The sequence below is a fragment of the Thamnophis elegans genome, chromosome 9 (assembly GCF_009769535.1).
Source record: "Thamnophis elegans isolate rThaEle1 chromosome 9, rThaEle1.pri, whole genome shotgun sequence".
In the NCBI taxonomy this organism is placed as follows: domain Eukaryota; kingdom Metazoa; phylum Chordata; class Lepidosauria; order Squamata; family Colubridae; genus Thamnophis; species Thamnophis elegans.
The window spans coordinates 72,484,477-72,506,538 of NC_045549.1; the positions used below are offsets into that span (position 1 = coordinate 72,484,477).

Sequence of the window (22,062 nt, forward strand, 5' to 3'; positions counted from 1 at the left end):
CTTTTTGTAATATTCCTCAAAATATTTCATTCTTCTAGGAGAGGGGGGGGGGCTTCCCACAATATCTTGAATAAGAGATGATAACGATAACCATGCCCATAATAAGTATAATCTTTATTGTCATTGTACATAAATACAACGAAATTATAATATTAATAATAATATTGAGGGACCGCCTGCTGCCAATTACCTCCCAAAGACCCGTCAGATCTCACAGGGTCGGCCTCCTCCGGGTTCCGTCCACCAGCCAATGCCACCTGGCTACTACCCGGGGGAGGGCCTTCTCTGTAGCAGCTCCGGCCCTTTGGAATGAACTCCCCGCGGAGATCCGGACCCTCACCTCTCTCCAGGCCTTCCGGAAAGCCGTCAAAACCTGGCTGTGCCGGCAGGCCTGGGGTTGATGAGTTCCCCTCCCCTCTCGACTGGTATGGCTCTGTGGTTTTCGTGTATTTTAATTATGTGTACTGTTGTTTATGTTCCCTTCCCCCCTGAGTTGTTCGCCGCCCTGAGTCCCTCCTGGAGAAGGGTGGCATACAAATAAACCAAATACAATACAATACAATACAATACAATACAATACAATACAATAATAATATTAATTCTATGCAGGTGCAGCCCGTTGATCAATCCACGCTTTCAATACTGAAGATACAACATGATGAATATCATTCAGTCATGTCAACCAGCTCTCTGGTCCACCTGGAATATTCTTCCTCTCTGCCATTCAACAGAGCTATCACTGTGGTTCTACCTTGCCCTCCGAATCAAGACAAAAGAAGAGAGGGCATTGAGACCGAGGCTGGGAGAGCAACGAGTGCTTCAATCCCCAGAGTTGCGAGCACTCATACTTTCCGGTGAGGAATAAGAAGGAACTCGTTCTTGAAAATGTCTCAGGTAGAGCCAGAATCCATAAACGTCATCTTCTTCAGCTCTTCAAATTTAATTATTGGGAGAAGGCAACCTTTCCAACATCTCAAGATGTTGAGAAAACAGAACATGCGCTGAAGCAGTGTTAAGAAAACATTGTTCTGAACCAGGGGTGGGTTCCGGCTTGTGTTACTGCTGGTTCACTCAGGGGCGCGCTGCGGGCGCGAGCACACAGTAGTTCAAAAATTGCTTCTTCGCATGTGCAGAAGCAAAAAAACAAGATGGCGGCACCTATGCCACCGCCGATAGAACCGATTTCAGGGCGGGGTGTCCGGCCGGGTTACTACCTACTTGGTTGAACCAGTCCGAACTGGTAGCAACTCACCTCTGTTCTAAACTAGGGAAACAAAACTTTGCAGAAGTTAAGGAGATGCATGAGTTGTTTATGGATTGGCTCTTAGTAGGTAGTAGCACCAGAGGTGAGTTTCACATAAGTTTACCACCGGTTCGCCGCACACGGACATACCTGTTTCGTGAGTGTGCGCAGCTTCTGCGCATGTGCTTTGCTCACACACGTGGCTTGAACTCATGTGCGCAGCTTAGAAAATATGGGTAAATAGGATGGCATAAAGGTGGACCCACCCACAGGTTGTCACTACCAGTTCTCCCGAACCAGTCCAAACCGGCTGAATACCACCTCTGAGTAGCACAGTGGTTCTTAAAAAAATAGGCATAATTATGCAAGCTTTCCACAATATGATGTCCTGTAGAGTCCTTGGTACACTCTGATCTTGGTTATTTTCTTGCAGACATTTCACTACTCAACCAGTGCTAAAAGTGAATAGGGTTTATATACAAGTGGCTTGCCCCGTTAGTCTTGGTGGCAATGTTCTTGATAGTTCCTTGTTTAGGCTGATATTTACTGTTTGGTTATTAGTTTGAGTTGGTAGTTCCCTGATGGTGGCATCGTTTACTCCTTATCTAGATGCTGATTGATTGTTAGGCGGCGTTGTAGTCTTTTAACTCTTTGATTGTCTCTTATGAATGGTATGTAGATGTTGTTTATCTCTATATGCCTATTGATGGCTGATTTGACTGAATGCCATGTTTCCAGGAATTCTCTAGCATTTTTGGACTTACTAGCCATTCCCTTCTAGAACTGATGGTGTTACTTGCTTGGGTAATGAAATGTCTGTAAGAATTGATTGATTGATTGATTGATTGATTGATTGATTACATTTATATGCCGCCCTTTTCCCCGAAGGGGACTCAGGGCGGCTCACAATTCAATCAGGGAAGGAGGTACAGACAGGGGGATAAAAAAGACGAGACATAACAATACAAAATTTAAAAACACACAACAACCATACCATTCGAGAAGGGGGGCAAAAACTCTTTAGCCCCAGGCCTGTCGGAACAACCAAGAAAACAACCAAGCTTAAAGACCAGGAACCCCACAGTTCAACCGTGAGCTACAATTGTTCTCTTCTACTAGTAATCTGATGTCCTTCAGCTGTATGGATCATAACTCTAGTATAGGATAACCAGGGGTGAAATCCTCCCGGTTCGGCCTGGTTCAGCCAAACCAGCAGGGATGATTGGTATCAGTTCTCTGAACAGGTGGAAAAAATCCCTGGTGGCCCCACCCATGCCTGCTTGGTCACCCTGTCACCCCTCACCTCTTCCGGCCACTTGACCCACCCACCCACCCACCCACTCTGAACGTTTTTCTCCTGTTCACAGCAGAGCTGCTGCAGCCTGTCCCTTTAAGGTAGACCCAGGGAGGGAGGGGGCGGGGGAACCATAAAGGGAGCAGCAGCTCTTCTGTGAATGGAGGGAGAAACGTTCGGATTGTCTCTGCCACAGAATTCAATGTTAAATGCAGCAGAGACAATCCAAGCGTTTCTCCCTCCATTCACAGTGGAGCTGCTACAGCCTGTCCCTTTAAGATAGTCCCCGGGAGGGAGGGGGCCGGGGGAGGACCATAAAGGAAACAGCAGTTCCGCTGTCAATGGACTCATACACACATTTCTTCCTACCGGGTTCTGTGGGCGTGGCTTTGTGGTGGTGGCATGTGACTGAGTGGGCATGGCCATGAGTGACATCGAGTTGGCCATGCCCACTCGGTCACAGGACCCCACTACCAAGCCACGCCCACAGAACCGGTTGTTAAAAAAAATGAATTTCACCACTGAGGATAACCGTAGGTTATGCTGGCTAATGTTCCTGCGATCCATAAATTTTGCTGGCTAATGATCATGGGAGATGTGGTTTTATGCATATGGAGAGTGGTGGGATTCAGCCAGTTCGCACCACTTCGGGAGAACCGGTTGTTAACTTTCTAAGCAGTTTGGTGAACCGACTGTTGGAAGGAATCATTAGGGCAGAGAACCAGTTGTTAAATTATTTGAATCCCACCACTGCATATGGAGAGAAAAAAAAGATGAAGAAAACTGATTTAAACATCCATATATCGACCTACGAGCTGTTAGGCATGGCCAACTTGAACAATAGCAACTTAAGTTCATTAAAAGTCAATCAGGACTCCTTAGCAATACTTCTGAGGGAGATGGAGGGTTGCCTTTGTATAATTTTAATGAAAAATAGTAGAAACCTTTCAAACACCCCCCCCCCCCAGTGTAATCTGGTTTTATCTATAATGAAAATTTAATTAAAAATATACGAAAACAGCTTTCACATCCCGTAATCCCCAGCTGATTTTCCTCTTTAGTCTTTCTGGCTGGGACATTTTGAATGTTGAAAACTGGGGCCATGGAAGAAATGTGCATTTGTTGCAGTTAAAGACATATTGATTGGTAAGGCTAGGAGGATCGACTTCGAAAGAAAAGTGGGTTTGGGATCACAGAACCCAGAGAGTCACGAAGACGAGGAAAGCGGAAAACACAGAGAAGTATGGAGGTGTTGGAAGACATGTCCATCTGGGTTCAGTTCCAAGTGGGGAAAAAGACACTGGAATCATGGAAATTGCTTGGAAAGAAGGTTTAATGGTGGACAGGATCACATAATTTGAGGTCTTGAGGGGGAAAGGGAAGGGATGCTGAGAGTGCCCGGGTTTCATGCCCTCTCTGGGCTTTTGAATTTGAGCTTGCATCCTAATTGGTTGTCAAACTCCCATGGGGCCATGCAGGGATAACTCCATAGGCTGTTCTGAATCCCAAGCTTGGTTGACTCTTGCTGGATGATGATGTAATGAAAGGGCTTTGGGATTCCTATTACGGCTCTTCCTGAAGGAAGTAGAGCTTTGTTTTGTAGAGTAGGCTGGCTCAGGCCTTAAGGGTCCGTTGACAAAGGTGGGGGGGATGAGTTTCTGTCTCCCTTTTAGGGGAAATATTCTGTCCTTTTAAGATTTTCTAAAATATCTCCTTGGTCTAGGAGAGGGGTGGGTGCTAACTTCCTACAGAGATATATTCTTTACCCTACCTTTGTGATTTTTCCAGAGGTCTCAGTGCCTCCCCAAGAAAACACAGGGACAACCTGAAGGAACCACTGAAGGTCCTAGGCTACAGAAACAGTGAAGAAGAATGGATCCTGCTGGATGACGTCACCGTGCGAAATGCAAGGAACGGGCTTGTGTCATTTGACTTAGAGGAACCCTTAGAGAGGTGAGATGGACCTCGTCAAATGTGTAGATCAGGGGTGTCAAACTCAATTTCATTGAGGGACGCATCAGGGTTGTGTTTGACCTCAGAGGGGTGGGGTGGGCATGGCCAGCTTGATGTCACTCGTGTCGAGGAGGGAGCCCGTGGTGCAGAGGTGGGTTCCTACCAGTTCGCACCTATTCGGTAGAACCAGTTCGTCAAATCTACTGAACCGGTTAGAAGAGGTTCCACCAGTGGACCCGGAAAGCAGGCCACACCTACAGAAGAGGTTCCAAACTTTTTTGAAACCCACCACTGGTCCTTGGATATGATTATTCTACACTATCATGTTCATATTTATAAAACTCGGTGCCTCTGTGAAAGGTAAGGATGACTACTGCGTTTGTGGTGCAATCAGAACATTGCGTGTGTTGAAGTTGTTTTAACGCAAACCAAAGATGCCTTTAAAAAAAACAAGTTTACATCATGTTCTTATGCATGCCAGTGCTGTGTGTGAGGTAATTTAAGATGGTTCTGACAAGTGTCGTCGGCATCTTCATATCCGGTCACATGGGCGTCAAGCCACTCCCATCCGGTCACATGGGTGGCAAGCCACTCCCACAAAGGAGGCCACACCCACAGAGTAGGTTCGAACAATTTTTGAAACCCACCACTGCCGTGGTGGCCCAAGCGCTCTGCCAGCAAAAACAGACTCCCGAGGAGAACTGATTTTTCTGTCATGTTCCGGCGTTCACGTTGCATACAAACAGAGATTCAGTTTGTTTGGTGAAAAACTTTCATCTCTATCTGAGAAACTATGTGATAACCAGCACTAGATGACAATGACCAGTCACCTCCCAACGACCAATAAGATTGCACAGGTAGGGCCTCCTCTGGGTGCCGTCGACTGGACAATGCCGGCAGGCGACCCCCCTGGGGGAGGGCCTTCTCTGTAGCTGCACCGGCCCTGTGGAACGATCTACCTGCAGAGATCCGGACCCTCACCACTCTCCCGGCCTTCCGTAAAGCGACCAAAACCTGGCTGTTCCGGCAGGCCTGGGGCTGTTGATTAATTTCCAGCCCCACTTGATTGAATGGATGGTGTATTGGTTTTTAATATTGTATCTTTTCTTAATCTTTTAAATTCTTTTATTTTTTTGCTGTGAGCCGCCCAGAGTCCCTATGGGAGTGGGCGGCATACAAATTTTATTAAAGTTGAAAAGTTGAAAACCTGCCAGTTTTTCACTTATTTCTGCCCTCCTAGCCCCCAGGAGCACTCTGAAAGCCTCCTAAAAGCTATTCACAGCCATTTTGCCTCCCGGGGTTTCGGGAGGCAAAAAATGCTATATTCAGTGTATAAGATGCACCCATATTTTCAGCCCCTTTTTTGAGGGGAAAAGGTGCGTCTTATACTCCGAAAAATGCGGTAATATTACTGCCGCCAAGATTACTTTATGCCCCAAACATAGCAAAAAGTTTCCAAAATATTTTTTCCAAGTCTTCGTTCATTAAACCCAAAAGAAAAGTTTCTGGTTTTATCTTTTTATTCACTTTTGAGAATCTTCTGCATGAAGATGTGAATCCTGCTGCCATATTTTTCTTTGCTTGGTCACATCCTAGTCTTCATCTCTACACAGATTTATCGTCGTTCGCTTATCTTCTGCGATGGACAACGAACATCTGGTTCAGTTTATTCAGACTCTGGAACACGCCATCCACAACATCATGGTGAAGGTGGTACTGTATCAGAATAAAGAGGATCCTTACAAGATCATCGTCTTACTGGTTCCGTTTAAAGAATTAAGGATGGAGCTGCAGTCTCTACACGAGGAAGGGTATTGTGCCCCTCCAGAACCTTCCAAGCCATTTAAAATGAGAGAAGGCGATCAGGTTTACTTCAAATTCAGCGGAAACATTTTTGCCTCAGGTAAATCAGTTTCAATAATCCACAATTCCATTCCGCACATCATTGCAGGCGGTTGGTTGCTTGGACTTTCAGAGATTTTTTTTTGGGGGGGGAAACCACTTTTGCTTTCGTAACAATGGTATTTTGTGCGCGAGCAACTTCTTCACTTGTTTCTTATATAATGAGCACTCCGTTGTTTTGCGAATTCAACGGGTTTACGAAGTTTAGGATTGACGGGTCCTGATACTTATAAGATCTTAACCGGTTCTAGCACTAAAGTCCCGTTCAGATATGGAATTTGCTGGCAGGAACGAATCCCCATGGGATTCCCCTCAAAATATGAATGTTAGATAATTCTGCGCTTCCTAAATATGAGGCGTTTATTTGAAAAATGAGTAAAGCGTTTACTTTAGCCTTCCACTTTCTTGTTGTTTACCATTTCGCTGCTGAGGCTTCAGAATAAACATTTATTTATTTATTTATTTATTTATTTATTTATTTATTTATTTATTTATTTATTTAGTTAGTTAGTTAGTTAGTTAGTTAGTTAGTTAGTTAGTTAGTCAATCACTTGAGAGACCGCCTGCTGCCAATTACCTCCCAAAGACCCATTAGATCACACAGGGTTGGCCTCCTCCGGGTTCCGTCTACCAGCCAATGCCACCTGGCTACTACCCGGAGGAGGGCCTTCTCTGTGGCAGCTCCGGCCCTCTGGAACGAAGTCCCCGCAGGGATTCGGACCCTCACCTCTCTCCAGGCCTTCCGGAAAGCCGTTAAAACCTGGCTTTGCCGGCAGGCCTGGGGTTGATGAGTTCCCCTCCCCTCTCGACTTGTGTGGTCGTGTGATTCTTGGCTATTTTAACTTCTTGTATTGTGTTCTATGTTTCCCTTTCCCCTTTGAATTGTTCGCCACCCTGAGTCCCTCCCGGAGAAGGGCGGCATACAAATAAAATAAATCTAAATCTAAATGTACGAGATAACAGGTATAAGTATAAACATGGACATGAACCCAGAAAACGGGTACAGATAAAGGGGGACAGTACGAGAGGGACAGTAGGCACATGGGTGCACTTACGCACATCCTTTTTATGGACCTCTTAGAAATGGGGTGATGTCCACGGTGGACAGTTTGAGGTTGAAGCCATGGGAGTTTGAGGATGTAACAAGGGAGTCAGGTAGAGCATTCCAGGCGTTGACCAGTCCGTTGCTGAAGTCGTATTTCCTGCAATCGAGTTTAGAGCGGTTGACCTTGAGTTTGTATCTATTGTTTTCCCGTGTATTATTGAGGTTGAAACTGAAGAAGTCGTTGACAGGTAAGATGTTGTAGCAGATAATTTTGTGTAGGGCAGACCGTAGGCAGCGTAGTTCCGGGTTGTCCAAGCCCAAAACACGATAAACACACAAAAAAACCCCATACATAAAGACATTCTGCTGGTTGTGATTTAAATCTCTTAGGGTCAGTCCCAAAAATTTCCACAGTTCTGAAAAAAATGGAGAAAGTCCACTTTCAGTGAACCCAAGAATCTTGAAGAAGAGGCCATTAAGAGAACCCCTTCTCCCTTACCCACTTCCATATCTTTGTTCTATATTTTGATTATTTCTAATTAGATTTATAACCCTCTTTTTTTGGTCACCTGAAAGGGAGGGAGAAGACAAAGAAGGCAGGTGACAATGAGAAAGAACAAAGACAAATCAAATTCATGCACATCACAATCGACACACAGGGAGAACACAGCCCAGTCATTGCAAACACAATGTGTAATCAGCTTGTAACAAAACACCAGCTCTACCCATCTATCTGATGGGTGAACGGGGCTAGTGCCATATAAAACCGCATTCATCAGAAAATGAAATCTTTTTTTAGAGAGAGATGCCTAACCAGTCTCTTCCTCACAGCCTGGCTGCATTATTTTCGGCTTATCTGCTTTCGCCACATGTCTAAAGATGATGTTTGAATAAATCTCTTTCTCCTGCTTTATTTTTTTTTAAAGAGGGGATGGTGTCCGATGGATTGACAAGACACCATTCTTAACCTGTTCTGACCCAGCTTTAGAAAAAGCAAGAAACAGACTCCTTGTCACACACACAAAAAAAACCTCTTTATTTACCTCTTGTGAATTAATGGCATTCACCCACCAAAAAGTATAGGCAATAGTCCTTCAAAGAGTTAACTGCAGTAACGGACCTCATAAGTTCTTTGCGATAATTGCAATGCCACCGAAAGTTTGCAAGTTCTGGCAAGCAGGAAACACAATGAGAAAAATCTTCAGAAATACTAAGTGTTGTCTCCTACGACCACCACTCATCTTTCCTTCTATTTATTGCCCAGCCAGGAAGGGGCCATTCACTAGACATGTGTGCTTTGCTTCCCGAGTCAACTCCTTGTCCTCCACTGTTCCCCTCTCCTAACAACTCTGTGCATACGTGCATCTGGAACAGGCCCCAGCTGTTCTTCCTCCTCACTCATCTCAGCCTCCAAAGGCAGCTGCCTCTTCCAGTGGCTGGGAAATATTGGACAGACCTGGCTCTATCTCTGGGTTCGACACAGGGCATCCATCAGAGCTTTCCCCAGGCTCTGGAACTGGCCCACGTTCTTCCCCAACCTCCTCATTGTCCGAGTCTTCCGTCAGCTCCACTGGCAGCAGGTGGGCCACAACATAGCCCAACAGCTAGATTCCCCCCCCCAAAAAGGAGGTAACCTTGATGCCAGTTTGAAAATCTTTGTCCACTGAAAATCATTGAGTCATTTACACCTTCAGGTTTTACCTAGATGGCAGGTGTACGCACTGCAACTAAGATCACAGGCATGAGGCAAAAAAATATTCGAAGCTTTTTTTCAGTCCTAATGAGGTGCTAATGAGTGAAACAATCTTCCATACTTTAGTGTCGTTTTGAAGGTAGGAGTTGAAACAATTTATGTCCAGGATGTGAGGGGTCTGTAGATATTTTCACAGCCCTCTTTTTGACTCGTGCAGTGTACAGGTCCTCGACGGAAGGCAGGTTGGTAGTAGGTTGTGTTTTCTGCAAATCTAATTATCCGTTGAAGTCTGTGTCTGTCTTGTTAGGTTGCAGAGCCAAACCAGACAGTTATGGAGGTGCAGATGACAGACTCAATGATTCCTCTGTAGAACCGTGTCAGCAGCTCCTTGTGTAATTAGCAATTAGCACAGAAGAGAATAGAATTATGGAGTAGGAAGAGACCTTGCAAGTCATCTAGTCCAACCACTGTTATCATTTCAGACAGATGTCTGTCTAAACTCTTCTTAAACACCTCCAATGAGGGAGCACCCACAACTTCTGAAGGCAAACAATTCCACGGATTCATTGTTCTCACTGCCAGGAAATTTCTCCTTAGTTCTAGATTAGATCTCTCCAGGGGTGGGCTTCAGAAATGTTAGCAAGGGGTTCTGTGCCTAGTTGTTGGGTGGGCGTGGCCTAGTTGGCCTCCTGCACCATGGCATTTATCCTCCCCAGGCTCCGGAGGTTTTCTTCGAGCCTCCAGGAGGGCGAAAATTGCTTCCCCTGGCTCTGAAGACCCTCTGGGGGCCAGAAACGGGCTCATTTCTAGCCTTCCTGAACTTCTGGTAGGGCTGTTTTTCATCCTCCCCGATTTTCCCTGTGCACCTTGTTCTTACCTGCATCCAAAACAGGCCAAATCTTCAGAAATCTGAACTGTTTTCTCCTACAATCACCACTCCCCTTTCCTTCTATTTATTCCCCAGCCGGGGAGGGGCCATTCAGCATCCAGAGGAGAGGCAGGATGAGCAGGGCCAGCCAGGAGTGGGATTTGGGGGTTCTCCGAACTATGCAGAATCTTAGCTAGAGGTTCTCTTGAACCCCTGCGAACCCCCAGCAGCCCACCCCTGGGGATCTCTCCTGCATTACCTGCTAAAAATAAGATACCCCCCACCCCAACAGCTCAGGCTGAAAATCGTGATTTGGGGCTTTAGAACAAGAGTTTGTTCCCAATTAACTGTAGCAGTGTAGTGCTTTAATTACAGAGGTAATGAAATTCAGCCATACTCCAGGGAGTTTCATGTATCATCACTCATAATTCATTGTTTACTCAAGGAACGAGCATTGATGTTACACTGAAAACAAACCTGTTTTAGGAAAAGAGTGGTAAATAATAGGGATGTTCCCGTTGAATCAAAGACTGTGTGGATCCAGGATACAGGTCAAAGCTGGCTTTCAAATCATGTATTTAAATTATGGTATCTTTCCAAATTAAGGTAAATCAATCAGAACAGATCTGGAAGGGACCTTGGAGGTCTTCTAGTCCAGCCCCCTGCTCAAGCTCTTGTCTGAGATGGTATAGGCCAGGGATCGGCAACCTTAAACACTCAAAGAGCCACAAAGGTCCTAACCAGAAGCCCCACATTCATTTCTGGAGCCGACCAGAAGTCCGGTTCCCCCACCATAGAGTCTCCTCCTAGCATGGCATCCTTCTTCCTCTACCTGTCCTAACCAAAGCCCCTATCAATTGTAGAGCCGACCAGCGACAGGGAGCCACAGCAGAGGGATGAAAGAGCCACATGCGGCTCCAGAGCCACAGATTGCTGGCCCCTGGTATAGGTTCTCCTGCTTGAGCAGGGGGCTGGAGTAGAAGACCTCCAAGGTCCCTTCCAGCTCTATTCTATTCAAGCAAAAGACCCTGTACCATTTCAGATAAGTGGCTGTTGTCCAATCTCTTCTGAAAAAACGTCCAGTGATGGAGCACCCACAACTTCTGGAGGCAAGCTGTTCCACTGGTTAACTGTCCTCACTGTTAGGAAGTTTCTCCTTAATTCCAGGTGTCTGAATTTAGTCGATCCTGTTTGGATTGTCAATTTGATTTGGGGGAATGAGGGAGCAGACCTTTCCTATTAATTCTTTTTTTTTAAAAACCACAACAATTGTTGTTACATTGAGGTGGAAGCAACTGCTTCAATCTCACAATCCAGACTACATCAATCATCTGTTTTGGAGATTCCAGATAGGAAGGAAGGTTTCTGTGCCAAATTAAATCAATGGGTCAATTAAAGCATTTGATATTTCTGGTTTGTTTGTTTTTTAATTGAGTGGTAACTTAATATGTCGCCCCTGTGCAGATGACGGGAATACCTACGGGAAAAATTACAAGCTCGCTTTTCACGCTCAAAGAAAACCACGGCTTGCTCTTCAGATCAAGGAAGTGGATGAATTTGGTAACTACAGTTCGCCCCATTATAAAGGAACGGCCTTATTTTACAAAGTGACAAAAGACGCTGCCCTCAACAACGTAGAAACTCTTCCACTAGAAGACCATGAACAAGATTCCTTCCTGTGCAAACTGGCTCTGACTTTGCCAAAAGTGAGTTGTTTCCTAACATGGGGATGTTATAATCTCTAGGAATTGTCAACTCATAAAGTTGCCATGGTGAGGAAAGGGAGTGGAGCGCATTCCATGCATATCTTTAGTTAGAATCGGATCTCAGATTGCCACAGCAGGCTTGTGATGTGTGCACCTCGTTGGTGAATGTTATTTATGACCCAGACAGAGGGGAAGGACCGGGACGGGACAAAGTTCAGCCATAATTCAAACAAAGTTTAGATCTGACTGCAAAGCAGTATTGCCGAAATGCTGCTCCTAATAAATGATTGGGTTTCTTTTGAAACTTGGCTCGGGGCTCATGAATTAATTAGGGCATCTTTCAGAAATCTGACAGAAATATGCTCTAAAAGCCTGATGGTGAACCTACGGCATGTCTGCCACAGGTGGCATGGGGAAGGCACCCTGCGGACACGCCAGCTTTCACCCCAGCTCAGCTCCATTGCTCACCCACACATGCCTCCTGCTGGCCAGCTGAATTTTGAGTCCGTCATACAGGCAGGGGGGCGAGGCGCATGCGATAGACATGTGCACCTGGGTGTGGGGCAGTGGGGAGCACCTGCATGTGTGGGGTGAGGGGAGTGTGGGGGTGTGATGCTCCCCCTGTGGCCCATTTTTGGTCCCAGGAGGTTTCAAGGAGGCCTGCTGGGTCAAAACAGGCCACGGGAGCGAAGTCAAGTGTGCATACAGAGGGGGAAGGGGAGTGTGTGTGGTTGCGCATGCATGCACGGGGGCGGGGTGCATGGGAAGGCAGGGGGAGTATGGAAGGTTGCATGTGCATGCACAGGGGGCACACATTGCATTATGGGTGTGGGCTTGCGCAAGCATGCTGTCACGCACATGTGAATGCTTTTGGCACGCAACAACAATAAGGTTGACTATCACAGCACTAGTAGTGTCTCAAAAGGTTCCTTTGCTCTCCATAAAAGAACTTCCATTATGTTATCTGTTCTGAACCCCCTCATCCTACACCAAAGCACGCCGAGACAAAGATACTTCAAGGAATTTATTAACAGACAGGCAGGACCTTGGCAGCAATCCAGCACAGTCCAAGCCTTGGCAGCAATCCAGCCTGCCAAGGTAGCTACGAAAGTTCTCCAACTTTAGTGAATATGTTGACTCCTGCAAAAGGGCGTGTGCACAATCATTCCTTTTATAGTCTTGAGAGGAGCCTAATTACCACCAGCTGAGTGCAATTATCTCCTGTAACTGCGCAACTGTTCCTTACGCCTATTAGCTCTTCGGTGCTGGGCATCCAGGAACAACTCCCTTGGCTCCTCCCCACTGCTCCAATGCATGACGTCTGGATCACACTCCCTTGTCTCCTCCCACTGGTCCAAGGCTCAGGCACCTCCTGGTGGCCAACCAGCCTCTCTGCGCCCGGCTCGGAGTCGGAACCCTGTCCAGGGTCCTCCACATCCTCCAGAGCCGACTCATAGGGCCCCTCGCTGTCGGAGTCTGGTGGCAGCTCCAACGGCTCCTGCTGGGCCACAACAGTTATCTATTGTATTACTACACTAGTGTGTTTCGATGGGGAGATTCTCCCGATCTTCCCATCGAAACACACTTTATATTCCGTTCTCTCTGCAGGGTCTTCTTTGTGGTTTCATTTAATAAACCCCCCATAATATTTCTTTTCTTTTTCTTATCTTCCACCTGAACAGAAGGAAAAACTGATCAGCCGCCCGCAAAGCACAAAGAGAATCTCAACAGATACATCAGGTAAGGTTTGATACCCCCCCCCCCTCCTCCCACAAATGGCATTGAGCTCAACTCTATACATTTAAGAGCCTCGCAGGTTTAGGGAGGTTTTGGGAGTTCCAATAAAATGAGAACATTTGTAGCTCAGGGTTGAAATGAAGGGTCCTTAATGCTTTCTGAGCTTGGTTGTTTTCTTGCAGATGTTTCCTTACCCAAACTGGATGACATCATTAGTGCACTGCTCAGTGGTGGGATTCAAATAATTTAAGAACCGGTTCTCTGCCCTAGTGATTTCTTCCAACAACCAGTTCACCAAACTGCTCAGAAAGTTACCAACTGGTCCTCCCGAACTGGTGCGAACTGGCTGAATCCCACCACTGGCACCGCTGGTGTTACTTACTGTAGTTCCTATGGTGGAATTTTTAATATTATAAGCCGTCCAGGGACTAGGTGACCTACAACTCTGTTAATTTGTTCTGTTCTTCTATGATGGATTTCTTTTTCAGATTAATTGAGTTGGAAAGGATCTTGTAGGTCATTTAGTTCAACCCCCCATCCACCCAAGCAGGAGACCCTACACCATTTCTGACAGATGGCAGTCCAGTCTCTTCTTGAAAGCCTCCAGGGATGAAGCTCCCACAACTTCCGAAGGCAACTTCTGTTCCATGGGTTGATTGCTTTGTCAGAAACCTTATTTCTAGGTTGATCAATTTCCATCCATTATTCTTTGTCTCGACCCCTTCCTAGCTTGACCCCCCCTCCTCTCTGTGGCAGCCCTTCAAACATGGGAACGCTACTCTCCTGTCTCCCCTGGTCCTTCTCTTCACTAGACTAGCCATGCCCAGTTCCTGCATCCATTCAATGTATGTTTTAGCCTCCAGTCCCCTCGTCATCTTGGTTGCTCTTCTCTGCACTCTTTCTAGAGTCTCTTTTTTATAGTGTGGTGACCAAAATTGTATGCAGTACTCTAGGTGTGGTCTTACTCAGTGGTGGGTTCTGGATCCCGTTGCAACCAGTACGCTGCGACGGGGTCAGGTCTCCATCTTGGGCATGCACTCTGCACAAGCATGCACACCCATCACCTTGCAATGCTCCAGCTGCTCAGTGGAGGTCGCGCATGTTCAATGCTCCAGTTGGCTTAAAAACAGGTAAGGAACGTGGGTGGGCAGCTGGGCCCACCAAAACACCATTCCGGTATGGTGCCCACTGCTCCCAGTTGCCACCGGTATGCCCATACTGGGGTGTACCAGCTGGAACCCATCATTGGTCTTTCTAAGGCTTTACAGAGTGGTATTAGAAGCAAAAAAAAATGATGCCGCCAATAAAACCTAGAGCCGAGGTGGCGCAGTGGTTAGGGTGCAGTACTGCAGGCCACTTCAGCTGACTGTTATCTGCAGTTCAGTGGTTCTAATCTCACCGGCTCAAGGTTGACTCAGCCTTCCATCCTTCCGAGGTGGGTGAAATGAGGACCCAGACTGTGGGGGCGATATGCTGACTCTGTAAACCGCTTAGAGAGGGCTGAAAGCTCTATGAAGCGGTATATAAGTCTAACTGCTATTGCTATTGCTAACCGGGCCGAACCGGTAGGAACCCACCTCTGACTCAAAGCCACACTAGGAAACTAAATAAAACAATATGAATCTTAAAGATACAAACAGTGAAGTTATAATCATAAGTAAGGCGATAGTTAATAGGAAGGATGAGAAGTGAAATACAGTCTTAGTAAATAGTTTGTCAGTGTGGTGGGAATTAGTTGTTTAGCAGATGATGGCATGGGTGGGGTTTACTGGAAAAAAACTGGAAAAGAAATTCAATCAAAAGTGTTACATATTTGTATCCTGCAATACCATGCATGTTCATTCAAATGAAATGTGAAGCCGGAAGGGATGTAAATTTTGGGGTGTTCATTTGGAAGAAAAAAAAGGTTGTTTGGAGTTCATGAGACAAACCAAATGCCAATTAGAGCTAAAAAGCAGTTCTCTTATCAGGAAACATCATCCAGACGTGCGCCCCTCTATAAATCCTCTTTACAGTTTAGAAATGGTTAGAAGCTACCCAGTCAATCCATCCAAGCAATAAGATAAAAAGCTTTCCCACGTTCCAGTCTGCAAAGGTTTGATAAGCCCTTATCGCCATTTTAAAAGAGAGAGAAAATAGATCAAATAAAAAGCGAAGTAACTATGTTAGTTAACAAAGATAAGAATATTACAAAATCAACGTCTGTGTCTTCAGTGCTTTTTATTATTACTACTAGCTGGTGTGGTCTGCTACGAAACCATGTGATCGGACTTGATAAATCGACACTTACAGCCTGAAAATCAATGAGTAGTTACAATTGGCCTCTCCTCTCCCCTTCTCTCCCTCAGTCTTGCTCCACAGAGGCCTCTCCTATCTTATCCCCTTCTCTCCCTCAGTCTAACTCCTTAGCATCAGAGCATTTTTCAGGTGGGGAGGGGGAGTAGAATGTCTAAACTCCGCAGGCTGGATGAGTCATGCGCTGGCCACGCCCATGCCCAAGTGGCAGTTGGAGCAGAGTTCTTTTCAGGTGGGGAGGGGGAGTAGAACATCTAACTCCTTAGCATCAGAGCGAGTTAATAATAATATAAGAAATACTAATGATCTGATGGTAATTTCAAAAAATCGTTTGTTAACGAGTAGCTAGAAGCCAAGAGGAACATACATGTCAAATTTCAAGTTTGTAGGCTTTACGGTTCTGGAGATTTCATGATGATGCGTGAGTGATATTTCGCTTTTATATATATAGATTAATTGCATTCAATTCCATCTCTTTATAAATATTTTGACTAGCAGAAGTCATGTGGGACGACTTGCTGTACTGGTTGTCGGAGGAGCTGTCCGAAGAGAACGCCAACTTCCTTGCCCAATACCTGCCTCTCCACCGAAGCACTCTTCAGTTTATTAGACTGAAGTGTCCCGATAACCTCACCGAGCAGATCTATGAGCTTCTGTGCTTCTGGAGGCGGAGCCTTCCAAGGTCCGCCGACAAGCTCAAGCTTCTCTCTCGCTACCTCTGCAAAATCAACCGGAATGATTTGGCTCAACATCTCCAGCTCAAGTGGACCAACCAAAATGTCATGAAGAAAATTCATAGGTAAAATAGAAGGGTGTTGTGACTCAGCAGCAGCTTGCTGTGAGTTGCGTCGGGATGCAGGAATAATGAGCAGCTGTTGCTCGTTAGGGTCGACTTCTGCAACTAAGGCGTGGCACCATCCGTCTTTTATCTGCAGAAGTCGACCCTAACGAACAAGAGCTGCTCATTATTCCTGCATCCCGACGCAACTCACAGCAAGCTGCTGCTGAGTCACAACAGAAGGGAACACACAGAAAGACACCATTGAAGTGGGGAAAAGATCCCTGAAAGGTGTCTTGAAGCCGAGGTGGTATTCAGCAGGTTCTGACCAGTTCTGGAGAACCGGTGGTGGAAATTTTGAGTAGTTCAGAGAACCGGTAAATGCCACCTCTGGCTGGCCCCGCCCCCATCCATTCTCTGCCTCCCGAGTCCCAGCTTATCGGGAGGAAATTGAGATTTTACAGTATCCTTCCCCTGCCATGCCCACCTAGCCACACCCACCAAGTCAAGCCATGCCCGCCAAGCCACGCCCATAGAACCAGTAGTAAAACTTTTTGAATCCCACCAGTGTTTTGAAGGCTCAAAAGAGTGAAGAAGCAGCAGAGATAGAAGAAATACTTAGTTCAAACACAAACAAGACAAGATACAAGGCCCCAAGAGAAGAGCATGGGAGATGTGCCAAGAAATCAATAAGAGTTGAGTTATGAAAGCGGGCAAGAGATGAGGAATAAATGCAGAATACTGTTTAACACAATTCTATTAAGAATTAGTATAAGGATAGAAACTAGAAATGGGGAAAATATTACTTTGTTAACTTGGGAACTATTTAATTATCGGTTAGAAAATAGAAGCAGAAGTTAGAAATTTATATATGTAAAACAAAGGTGAAGTAATATGTCTAATTGAATAATGAGCATTGAATAATTAAGATAAATAAACCTTATGATTTGGAGGCTCAGTGGCTAAGACGCTGAGCTTGTCGATCAGAAAGGTTGGCAGTTCGGCGGCGCAAATCCCTAGTGCCGCCTAATGGAGTGAGCTCCCATTACTTGTCCCAGCTTCTGCCAACCTAGCTGTTCGAACGCACGTGAAAATGCGAGTAGAAAAATAGGAACCACCTTTGGTGGGAAGGGAACAGCGTTCCGTGCGCCTTCAGTGTTGAATCATGCTGGCCACATGACCATGGAGAAGTCTTCGGACAGCGCTGGCTCTTGGGCTTTGAAACGGAGATGAGCACCGCCCCCTAGAGTCGGGAACGATTAGCACGTACTATGTGCAAGGGGAGCCTTTACCTTTACCTTGTGTTATTGTTTCCTATCTGGTCTACCTAGCATCCTGTCTGGTCTACTTGACATCAATCTCACTCGTCTGAAAGTACAATTCCCCCGTTGTTGCCTTTATAACCCAAGAACTTAGAGATGATCCCTCTTGACCTTCTTGTTCCCACCATTATATAGCTAATCTTTCCCTAAGTAGCATCTCTTCCAAGGTCATTCCCATTGTTATGCCCCAGCATACATTGTTGTATACTATTGTTGCTCTCTACCCCCATCTATTGGCCGGAGGGACAAATATGCCCCAACAGATGATCTTTAATATACTGTTGTTGCTCTCTAGCCCCATCTAGTGGCCGGAGGGACAAATATGCCCCAACAGATGATCTTTAATATACTGTTGTTGCTCTCTAGTCCCATCTAGTGGCCAGAGAGACAAATACCAAGCATATTATTTAAAGCTAACCCCACCCCATTACCCATCAGCCTGCAGTCTCAAAACAAGTGCACGCTGGGAAGCCAGACTCCATTTCCTTAAGCATTGGGAGAAGGCAGGAACACAAAGAAGAATCCATCTTAATCTATGCCACATGGTCCTCCCAGGGCAGACTCACATCCCACACACGGAGCATCGCTGGTGAGATTTAAATTGCTTGTGTTTATTTTTTGATTTGATTGATTTTATTTGTCTTGTATGCCGTCCACTCCCGAAGGACTCCGGGCGGCTCACAATAGACAAGGGAAAGGGGGAAAACTAGACATGTTATGTTCAGTCGTAACTCAACACTGCTTATCTTGCATTTGGTTCTCATTGTATATATCCCTATTTTCCCCCGTTTCACCATATCCTGTTCTTTCAATAAAGCATCCAGATCTATGCACACAGCCTGTTTTATCGGAGGATGGGTGGGTTTTTGTTGAGTTGCACACAGACTAAGGTGTAGTGAAGGCGGAACACCCATATACCATTTAAATGTCTCCCTGAGGCACTCTCTTCATGTGTCAAAAGCTGGAGAAACTTCAACCTTGCCTTCTTACGGAAGTTATTTAGCTAGCATGGACATACAGAAGACCGTGTGTTCCTGGACTTGGTTAAGTACATGTTACTAAGTCCATTGCCCCATCCTTGATTTAGAAAATGTGCTTCACTTTTCCTTAAGCTGTTCTAAGGCCTTGAAGATAGAGGGGGGAGATGTATTTAAATAAAGACATGTCAAAGGACTTATATAGGCCAAAATATTATGTCAGTTATAACTCCCTTATGAACAAAAACATTCTGGAGCATACAATTCCTTGAAAAAGCGGGTCATCATTTTTTTTTCCATGTGGGGATAAATGACGTTCCTCTGAGCCATGAACAATGAAGCCTTAGCATTCTTTTTATAAACATAATATTCTTTCCCGTATAATGCAATAACTTCAAATTACCTTGAAGTAAGTTACTTTGAAGTAACTTCAAAGTACCTTGCTCAATAGCAGTAACTGTGAGAGGGATCTTGGAGTCCTAGTGGACAACCATTTAAATATAAGCCAGCTGTGGGCAGCAGCTGCCAAAAAAGCCAACACAGTTCTAGGCTACATAAACAGAAGGATAGAATCAAGATCACGTGAAGTGTTAATACCACTTTATAAGGCCTTGGTAAGGCCACACTTTGAATATGGCATTCAGTTCTGGTCGCCACGATGTAGAAAAGATGTGGAGACTCTAGAAAGAGTGCAGAGAAGAGCAGCAAAGATGATTAGGAAGAACGGTTACAGGAACTGGGTATGTCTAGTTTAAGAGAAAGAAGGACTAGGGGAGACATGATAGCATCTTCCAATATCTCAGGGGTTGGCACAAAGAAGAGGGAGTCAAGCTATTCTCCAAGGCACCTGAGGGCAGGACAAGAAGCAATGGGTGGAAACTAATCAAGGAGAGAAGCAACTTAGAACTGAGGAGGAATTTCTTGACAGTCAGAACAATTAATCAGTAGAACAACTTGCCTCCAGAAGTTGTGAATGCCCCAACACTGGAAGTCTTTAAGAAGATGTTGGATAGCCATTTGTGTGAAACAGTATAGGATTTCCTGCCTAGGCAGGGGGTTGGACTAGAAAACCTCCAAGAGGGTCCATACGGGAAGAGATTCTTGAATGGAAAGAAACAAGGACTACTCAATCAGATAGACTCCATGTTTTATTTGCAATGCAATCCCAAAGGTGTTTTTTCAGGAGGCAACTGGACTTCCTTGTTTTTTTTTTCTTCGAAGACATTTCGCTTCTCATCCAAGAAGCTTCTTCAGCTCTGACTGGATGGTGGGCAATGGAAGGATTGATACCCCTCCCAGACAGCTGGCCATTTGCATCCTTTTAGAGAGTCATTGAGGCCACTTGGAAGTTTGCCTGAGTCCTCAGGGTCACCTGAGTAGCAGTGGTGGGATTCAAAATATTTTCCTACCGGTTTGAGTGGGCGTGGCTTGGTGGGTGTGGCAAGGATTGGTGGACGTGGCTTGGTGGGTGTGGCAAGGGAAGGTTACTGCAAAATCCCCAGTTCTTCCCGATCAGTTGGGACTCAGGAGGCAGAGAACAGATGGGGCTGGGGCTAGTCAGAACTGGTCAGAACCTACTGAGTACCACCTCTGCTGAGTAGTGCTAATGGTTCCTGTAGTCTACATTATTTTCCCTCTGGAAATCCATTGCTACTCCCACACCATTTGAAGTGGGGGTTCATCCCAAATTGTGTAGCTAAAAGTCTGTAGAAATTCTCAGTCATGGTTGTCCCAAAGGTGATTTTTCAGGAGGCAACTGGACTCTTTTTTTTCCTTTGAAGAAATTTCATTTCTAACCAAGAAGCTTCTTCAGTTCTGAGTGGATGGTGGGGAATGGAGGGATTTATATTCCTTGCAGACAGCTGGGTCATTTTCATTCTTTCGGAGGGTCATTGAGGCCACTTGGAGGTTTGCCTGTGGATGAGAAGGGAAACATCTTCAGAGAAAAACCAGAAAGTCCAGTTGTCACTTGAAAAAGCACCTTTGGGACAACCATGACCTGGATAACTTAGAATCTCTACAGATTATTGGAATGCAAAGTTGCATTGTAGATTTGCCTAGCATGCAACTTTTCTTTGTGATTGTAATAAATAAGAAACTCAAGGACGTATTATATATTATTCTTAAATTTGTTCATTTTTTCTGCCCTTCTCACCACACAAGGCAACTCCGAGTGGGTTACAAAGTCAAAAAGCCATCAAATAATACAAATATATTTGTATGATGGATACTAATCTGTTCTGACCCGCTCCTCCGTCCAGTAACGAATGCCGAGACAAGCTTAACTGGAATTTTGCAGCACTTTATTAGCAAGAAACCAAAACCTCGGTGGCTGAAAGCCAAGCATAACAAACAGATAAGAACCTTGGCAGCAACTCAAGACTTCGACAGATAACAGCTTATCCAGCGTTAGGAATGAGGTTGAATCCTGCAAAACCAGGCTCCTCCCAGTCTCTCTTTAAATACTATCTTGAGAGGAGCCTAATTACAATCACCTGGGTGCAATTATCTTTGGTAACTGCATAGCTGCTCTCTACGTCGATCTGCCCGGCATTGCCGGCCATCCAGGACTACCTCCCTTGTCTCCTCATCACTACTCCAAGGCATGACATCAGGAGCACACTCCCTTCGACCCTCACCGCTGCTCCATGCCTCAGGCGCCTCCTGGTGGCCAACCAGCCTCTCTGCACCCTGCTCGGAGTCCAGGGTCCTCCACATCCTGTCCAGGGTCCTCCACATTCTCCAAAGCCGACTCATAGGGCCCCTTGCTGTCGGAGTCTAGTTGCAGTTCCAACGGCTCCTGCTGGGCCACAACTAATCTAATGAAGGATGGAGGAACACTGTTACCTTCCCAGCAAATTGGTTCCTATTTGTCTACTTGCATTTTTACATGCTTTTGAACTGCTAGGTTGGCAGAAGCTGGGACAAGTAATGGGAGCTCACTCCATTACACGGTGCTAGGGATTCAAACCGCCAAACTGCTGACCTTTCTGATCAACAAGTTCAGCGTCTCAGCCACTAACCCACTGCATCCTTCCTATACTTTATTAAAGAATACATTTTCCACAATTTGGAAAATGTCCCCAGGTTTGGGAGTCATCTATATGGTCTTGAAGAATTTTCCTATATTTTTTTCTTAGGAAAACCTGGATGCCCAAATCTTTCTGCTTTAGCCCATGTTTGCCCTTTTGAATCCATCATCCACTGCATTGAATTATGACTTTGATGCCAAATGAGCAAAAACTTCTG

General features: G+C 45.5%; 1 protein-coding gene across 1 annotated transcript in view; it reads left to right on the forward strand.

Moving 5' to 3' along the window:
* The window catches only part of DTHD1 (death domain containing 1), a 33,065-nt gene extending 16,526 nt beyond the window's left edge, over window positions 1-16,539 (forward strand). Inside the window, exons 5-10 of the mRNA XM_032223673.1 lie at window positions 610-854; window positions 4,326-4,490; window positions 6,104-6,393; window positions 11,463-11,704; window positions 13,387-13,444; window positions 16,235-16,539. Coding sequence (XP_032079564.1) covers window positions 610-854; window positions 4,326-4,490; window positions 6,104-6,393; window positions 11,463-11,704; window positions 13,387-13,444; window positions 16,235-16,539 — 1,305 coding nt within the window. The remainder of the gene's footprint in view (window positions 1-609; window positions 855-4,325; window positions 4,491-6,103; window positions 6,394-11,462; window positions 11,705-13,386; window positions 13,445-16,234) is intronic.
* Window positions 16,540-22,062: the final 5,523 nt, after the last annotated feature.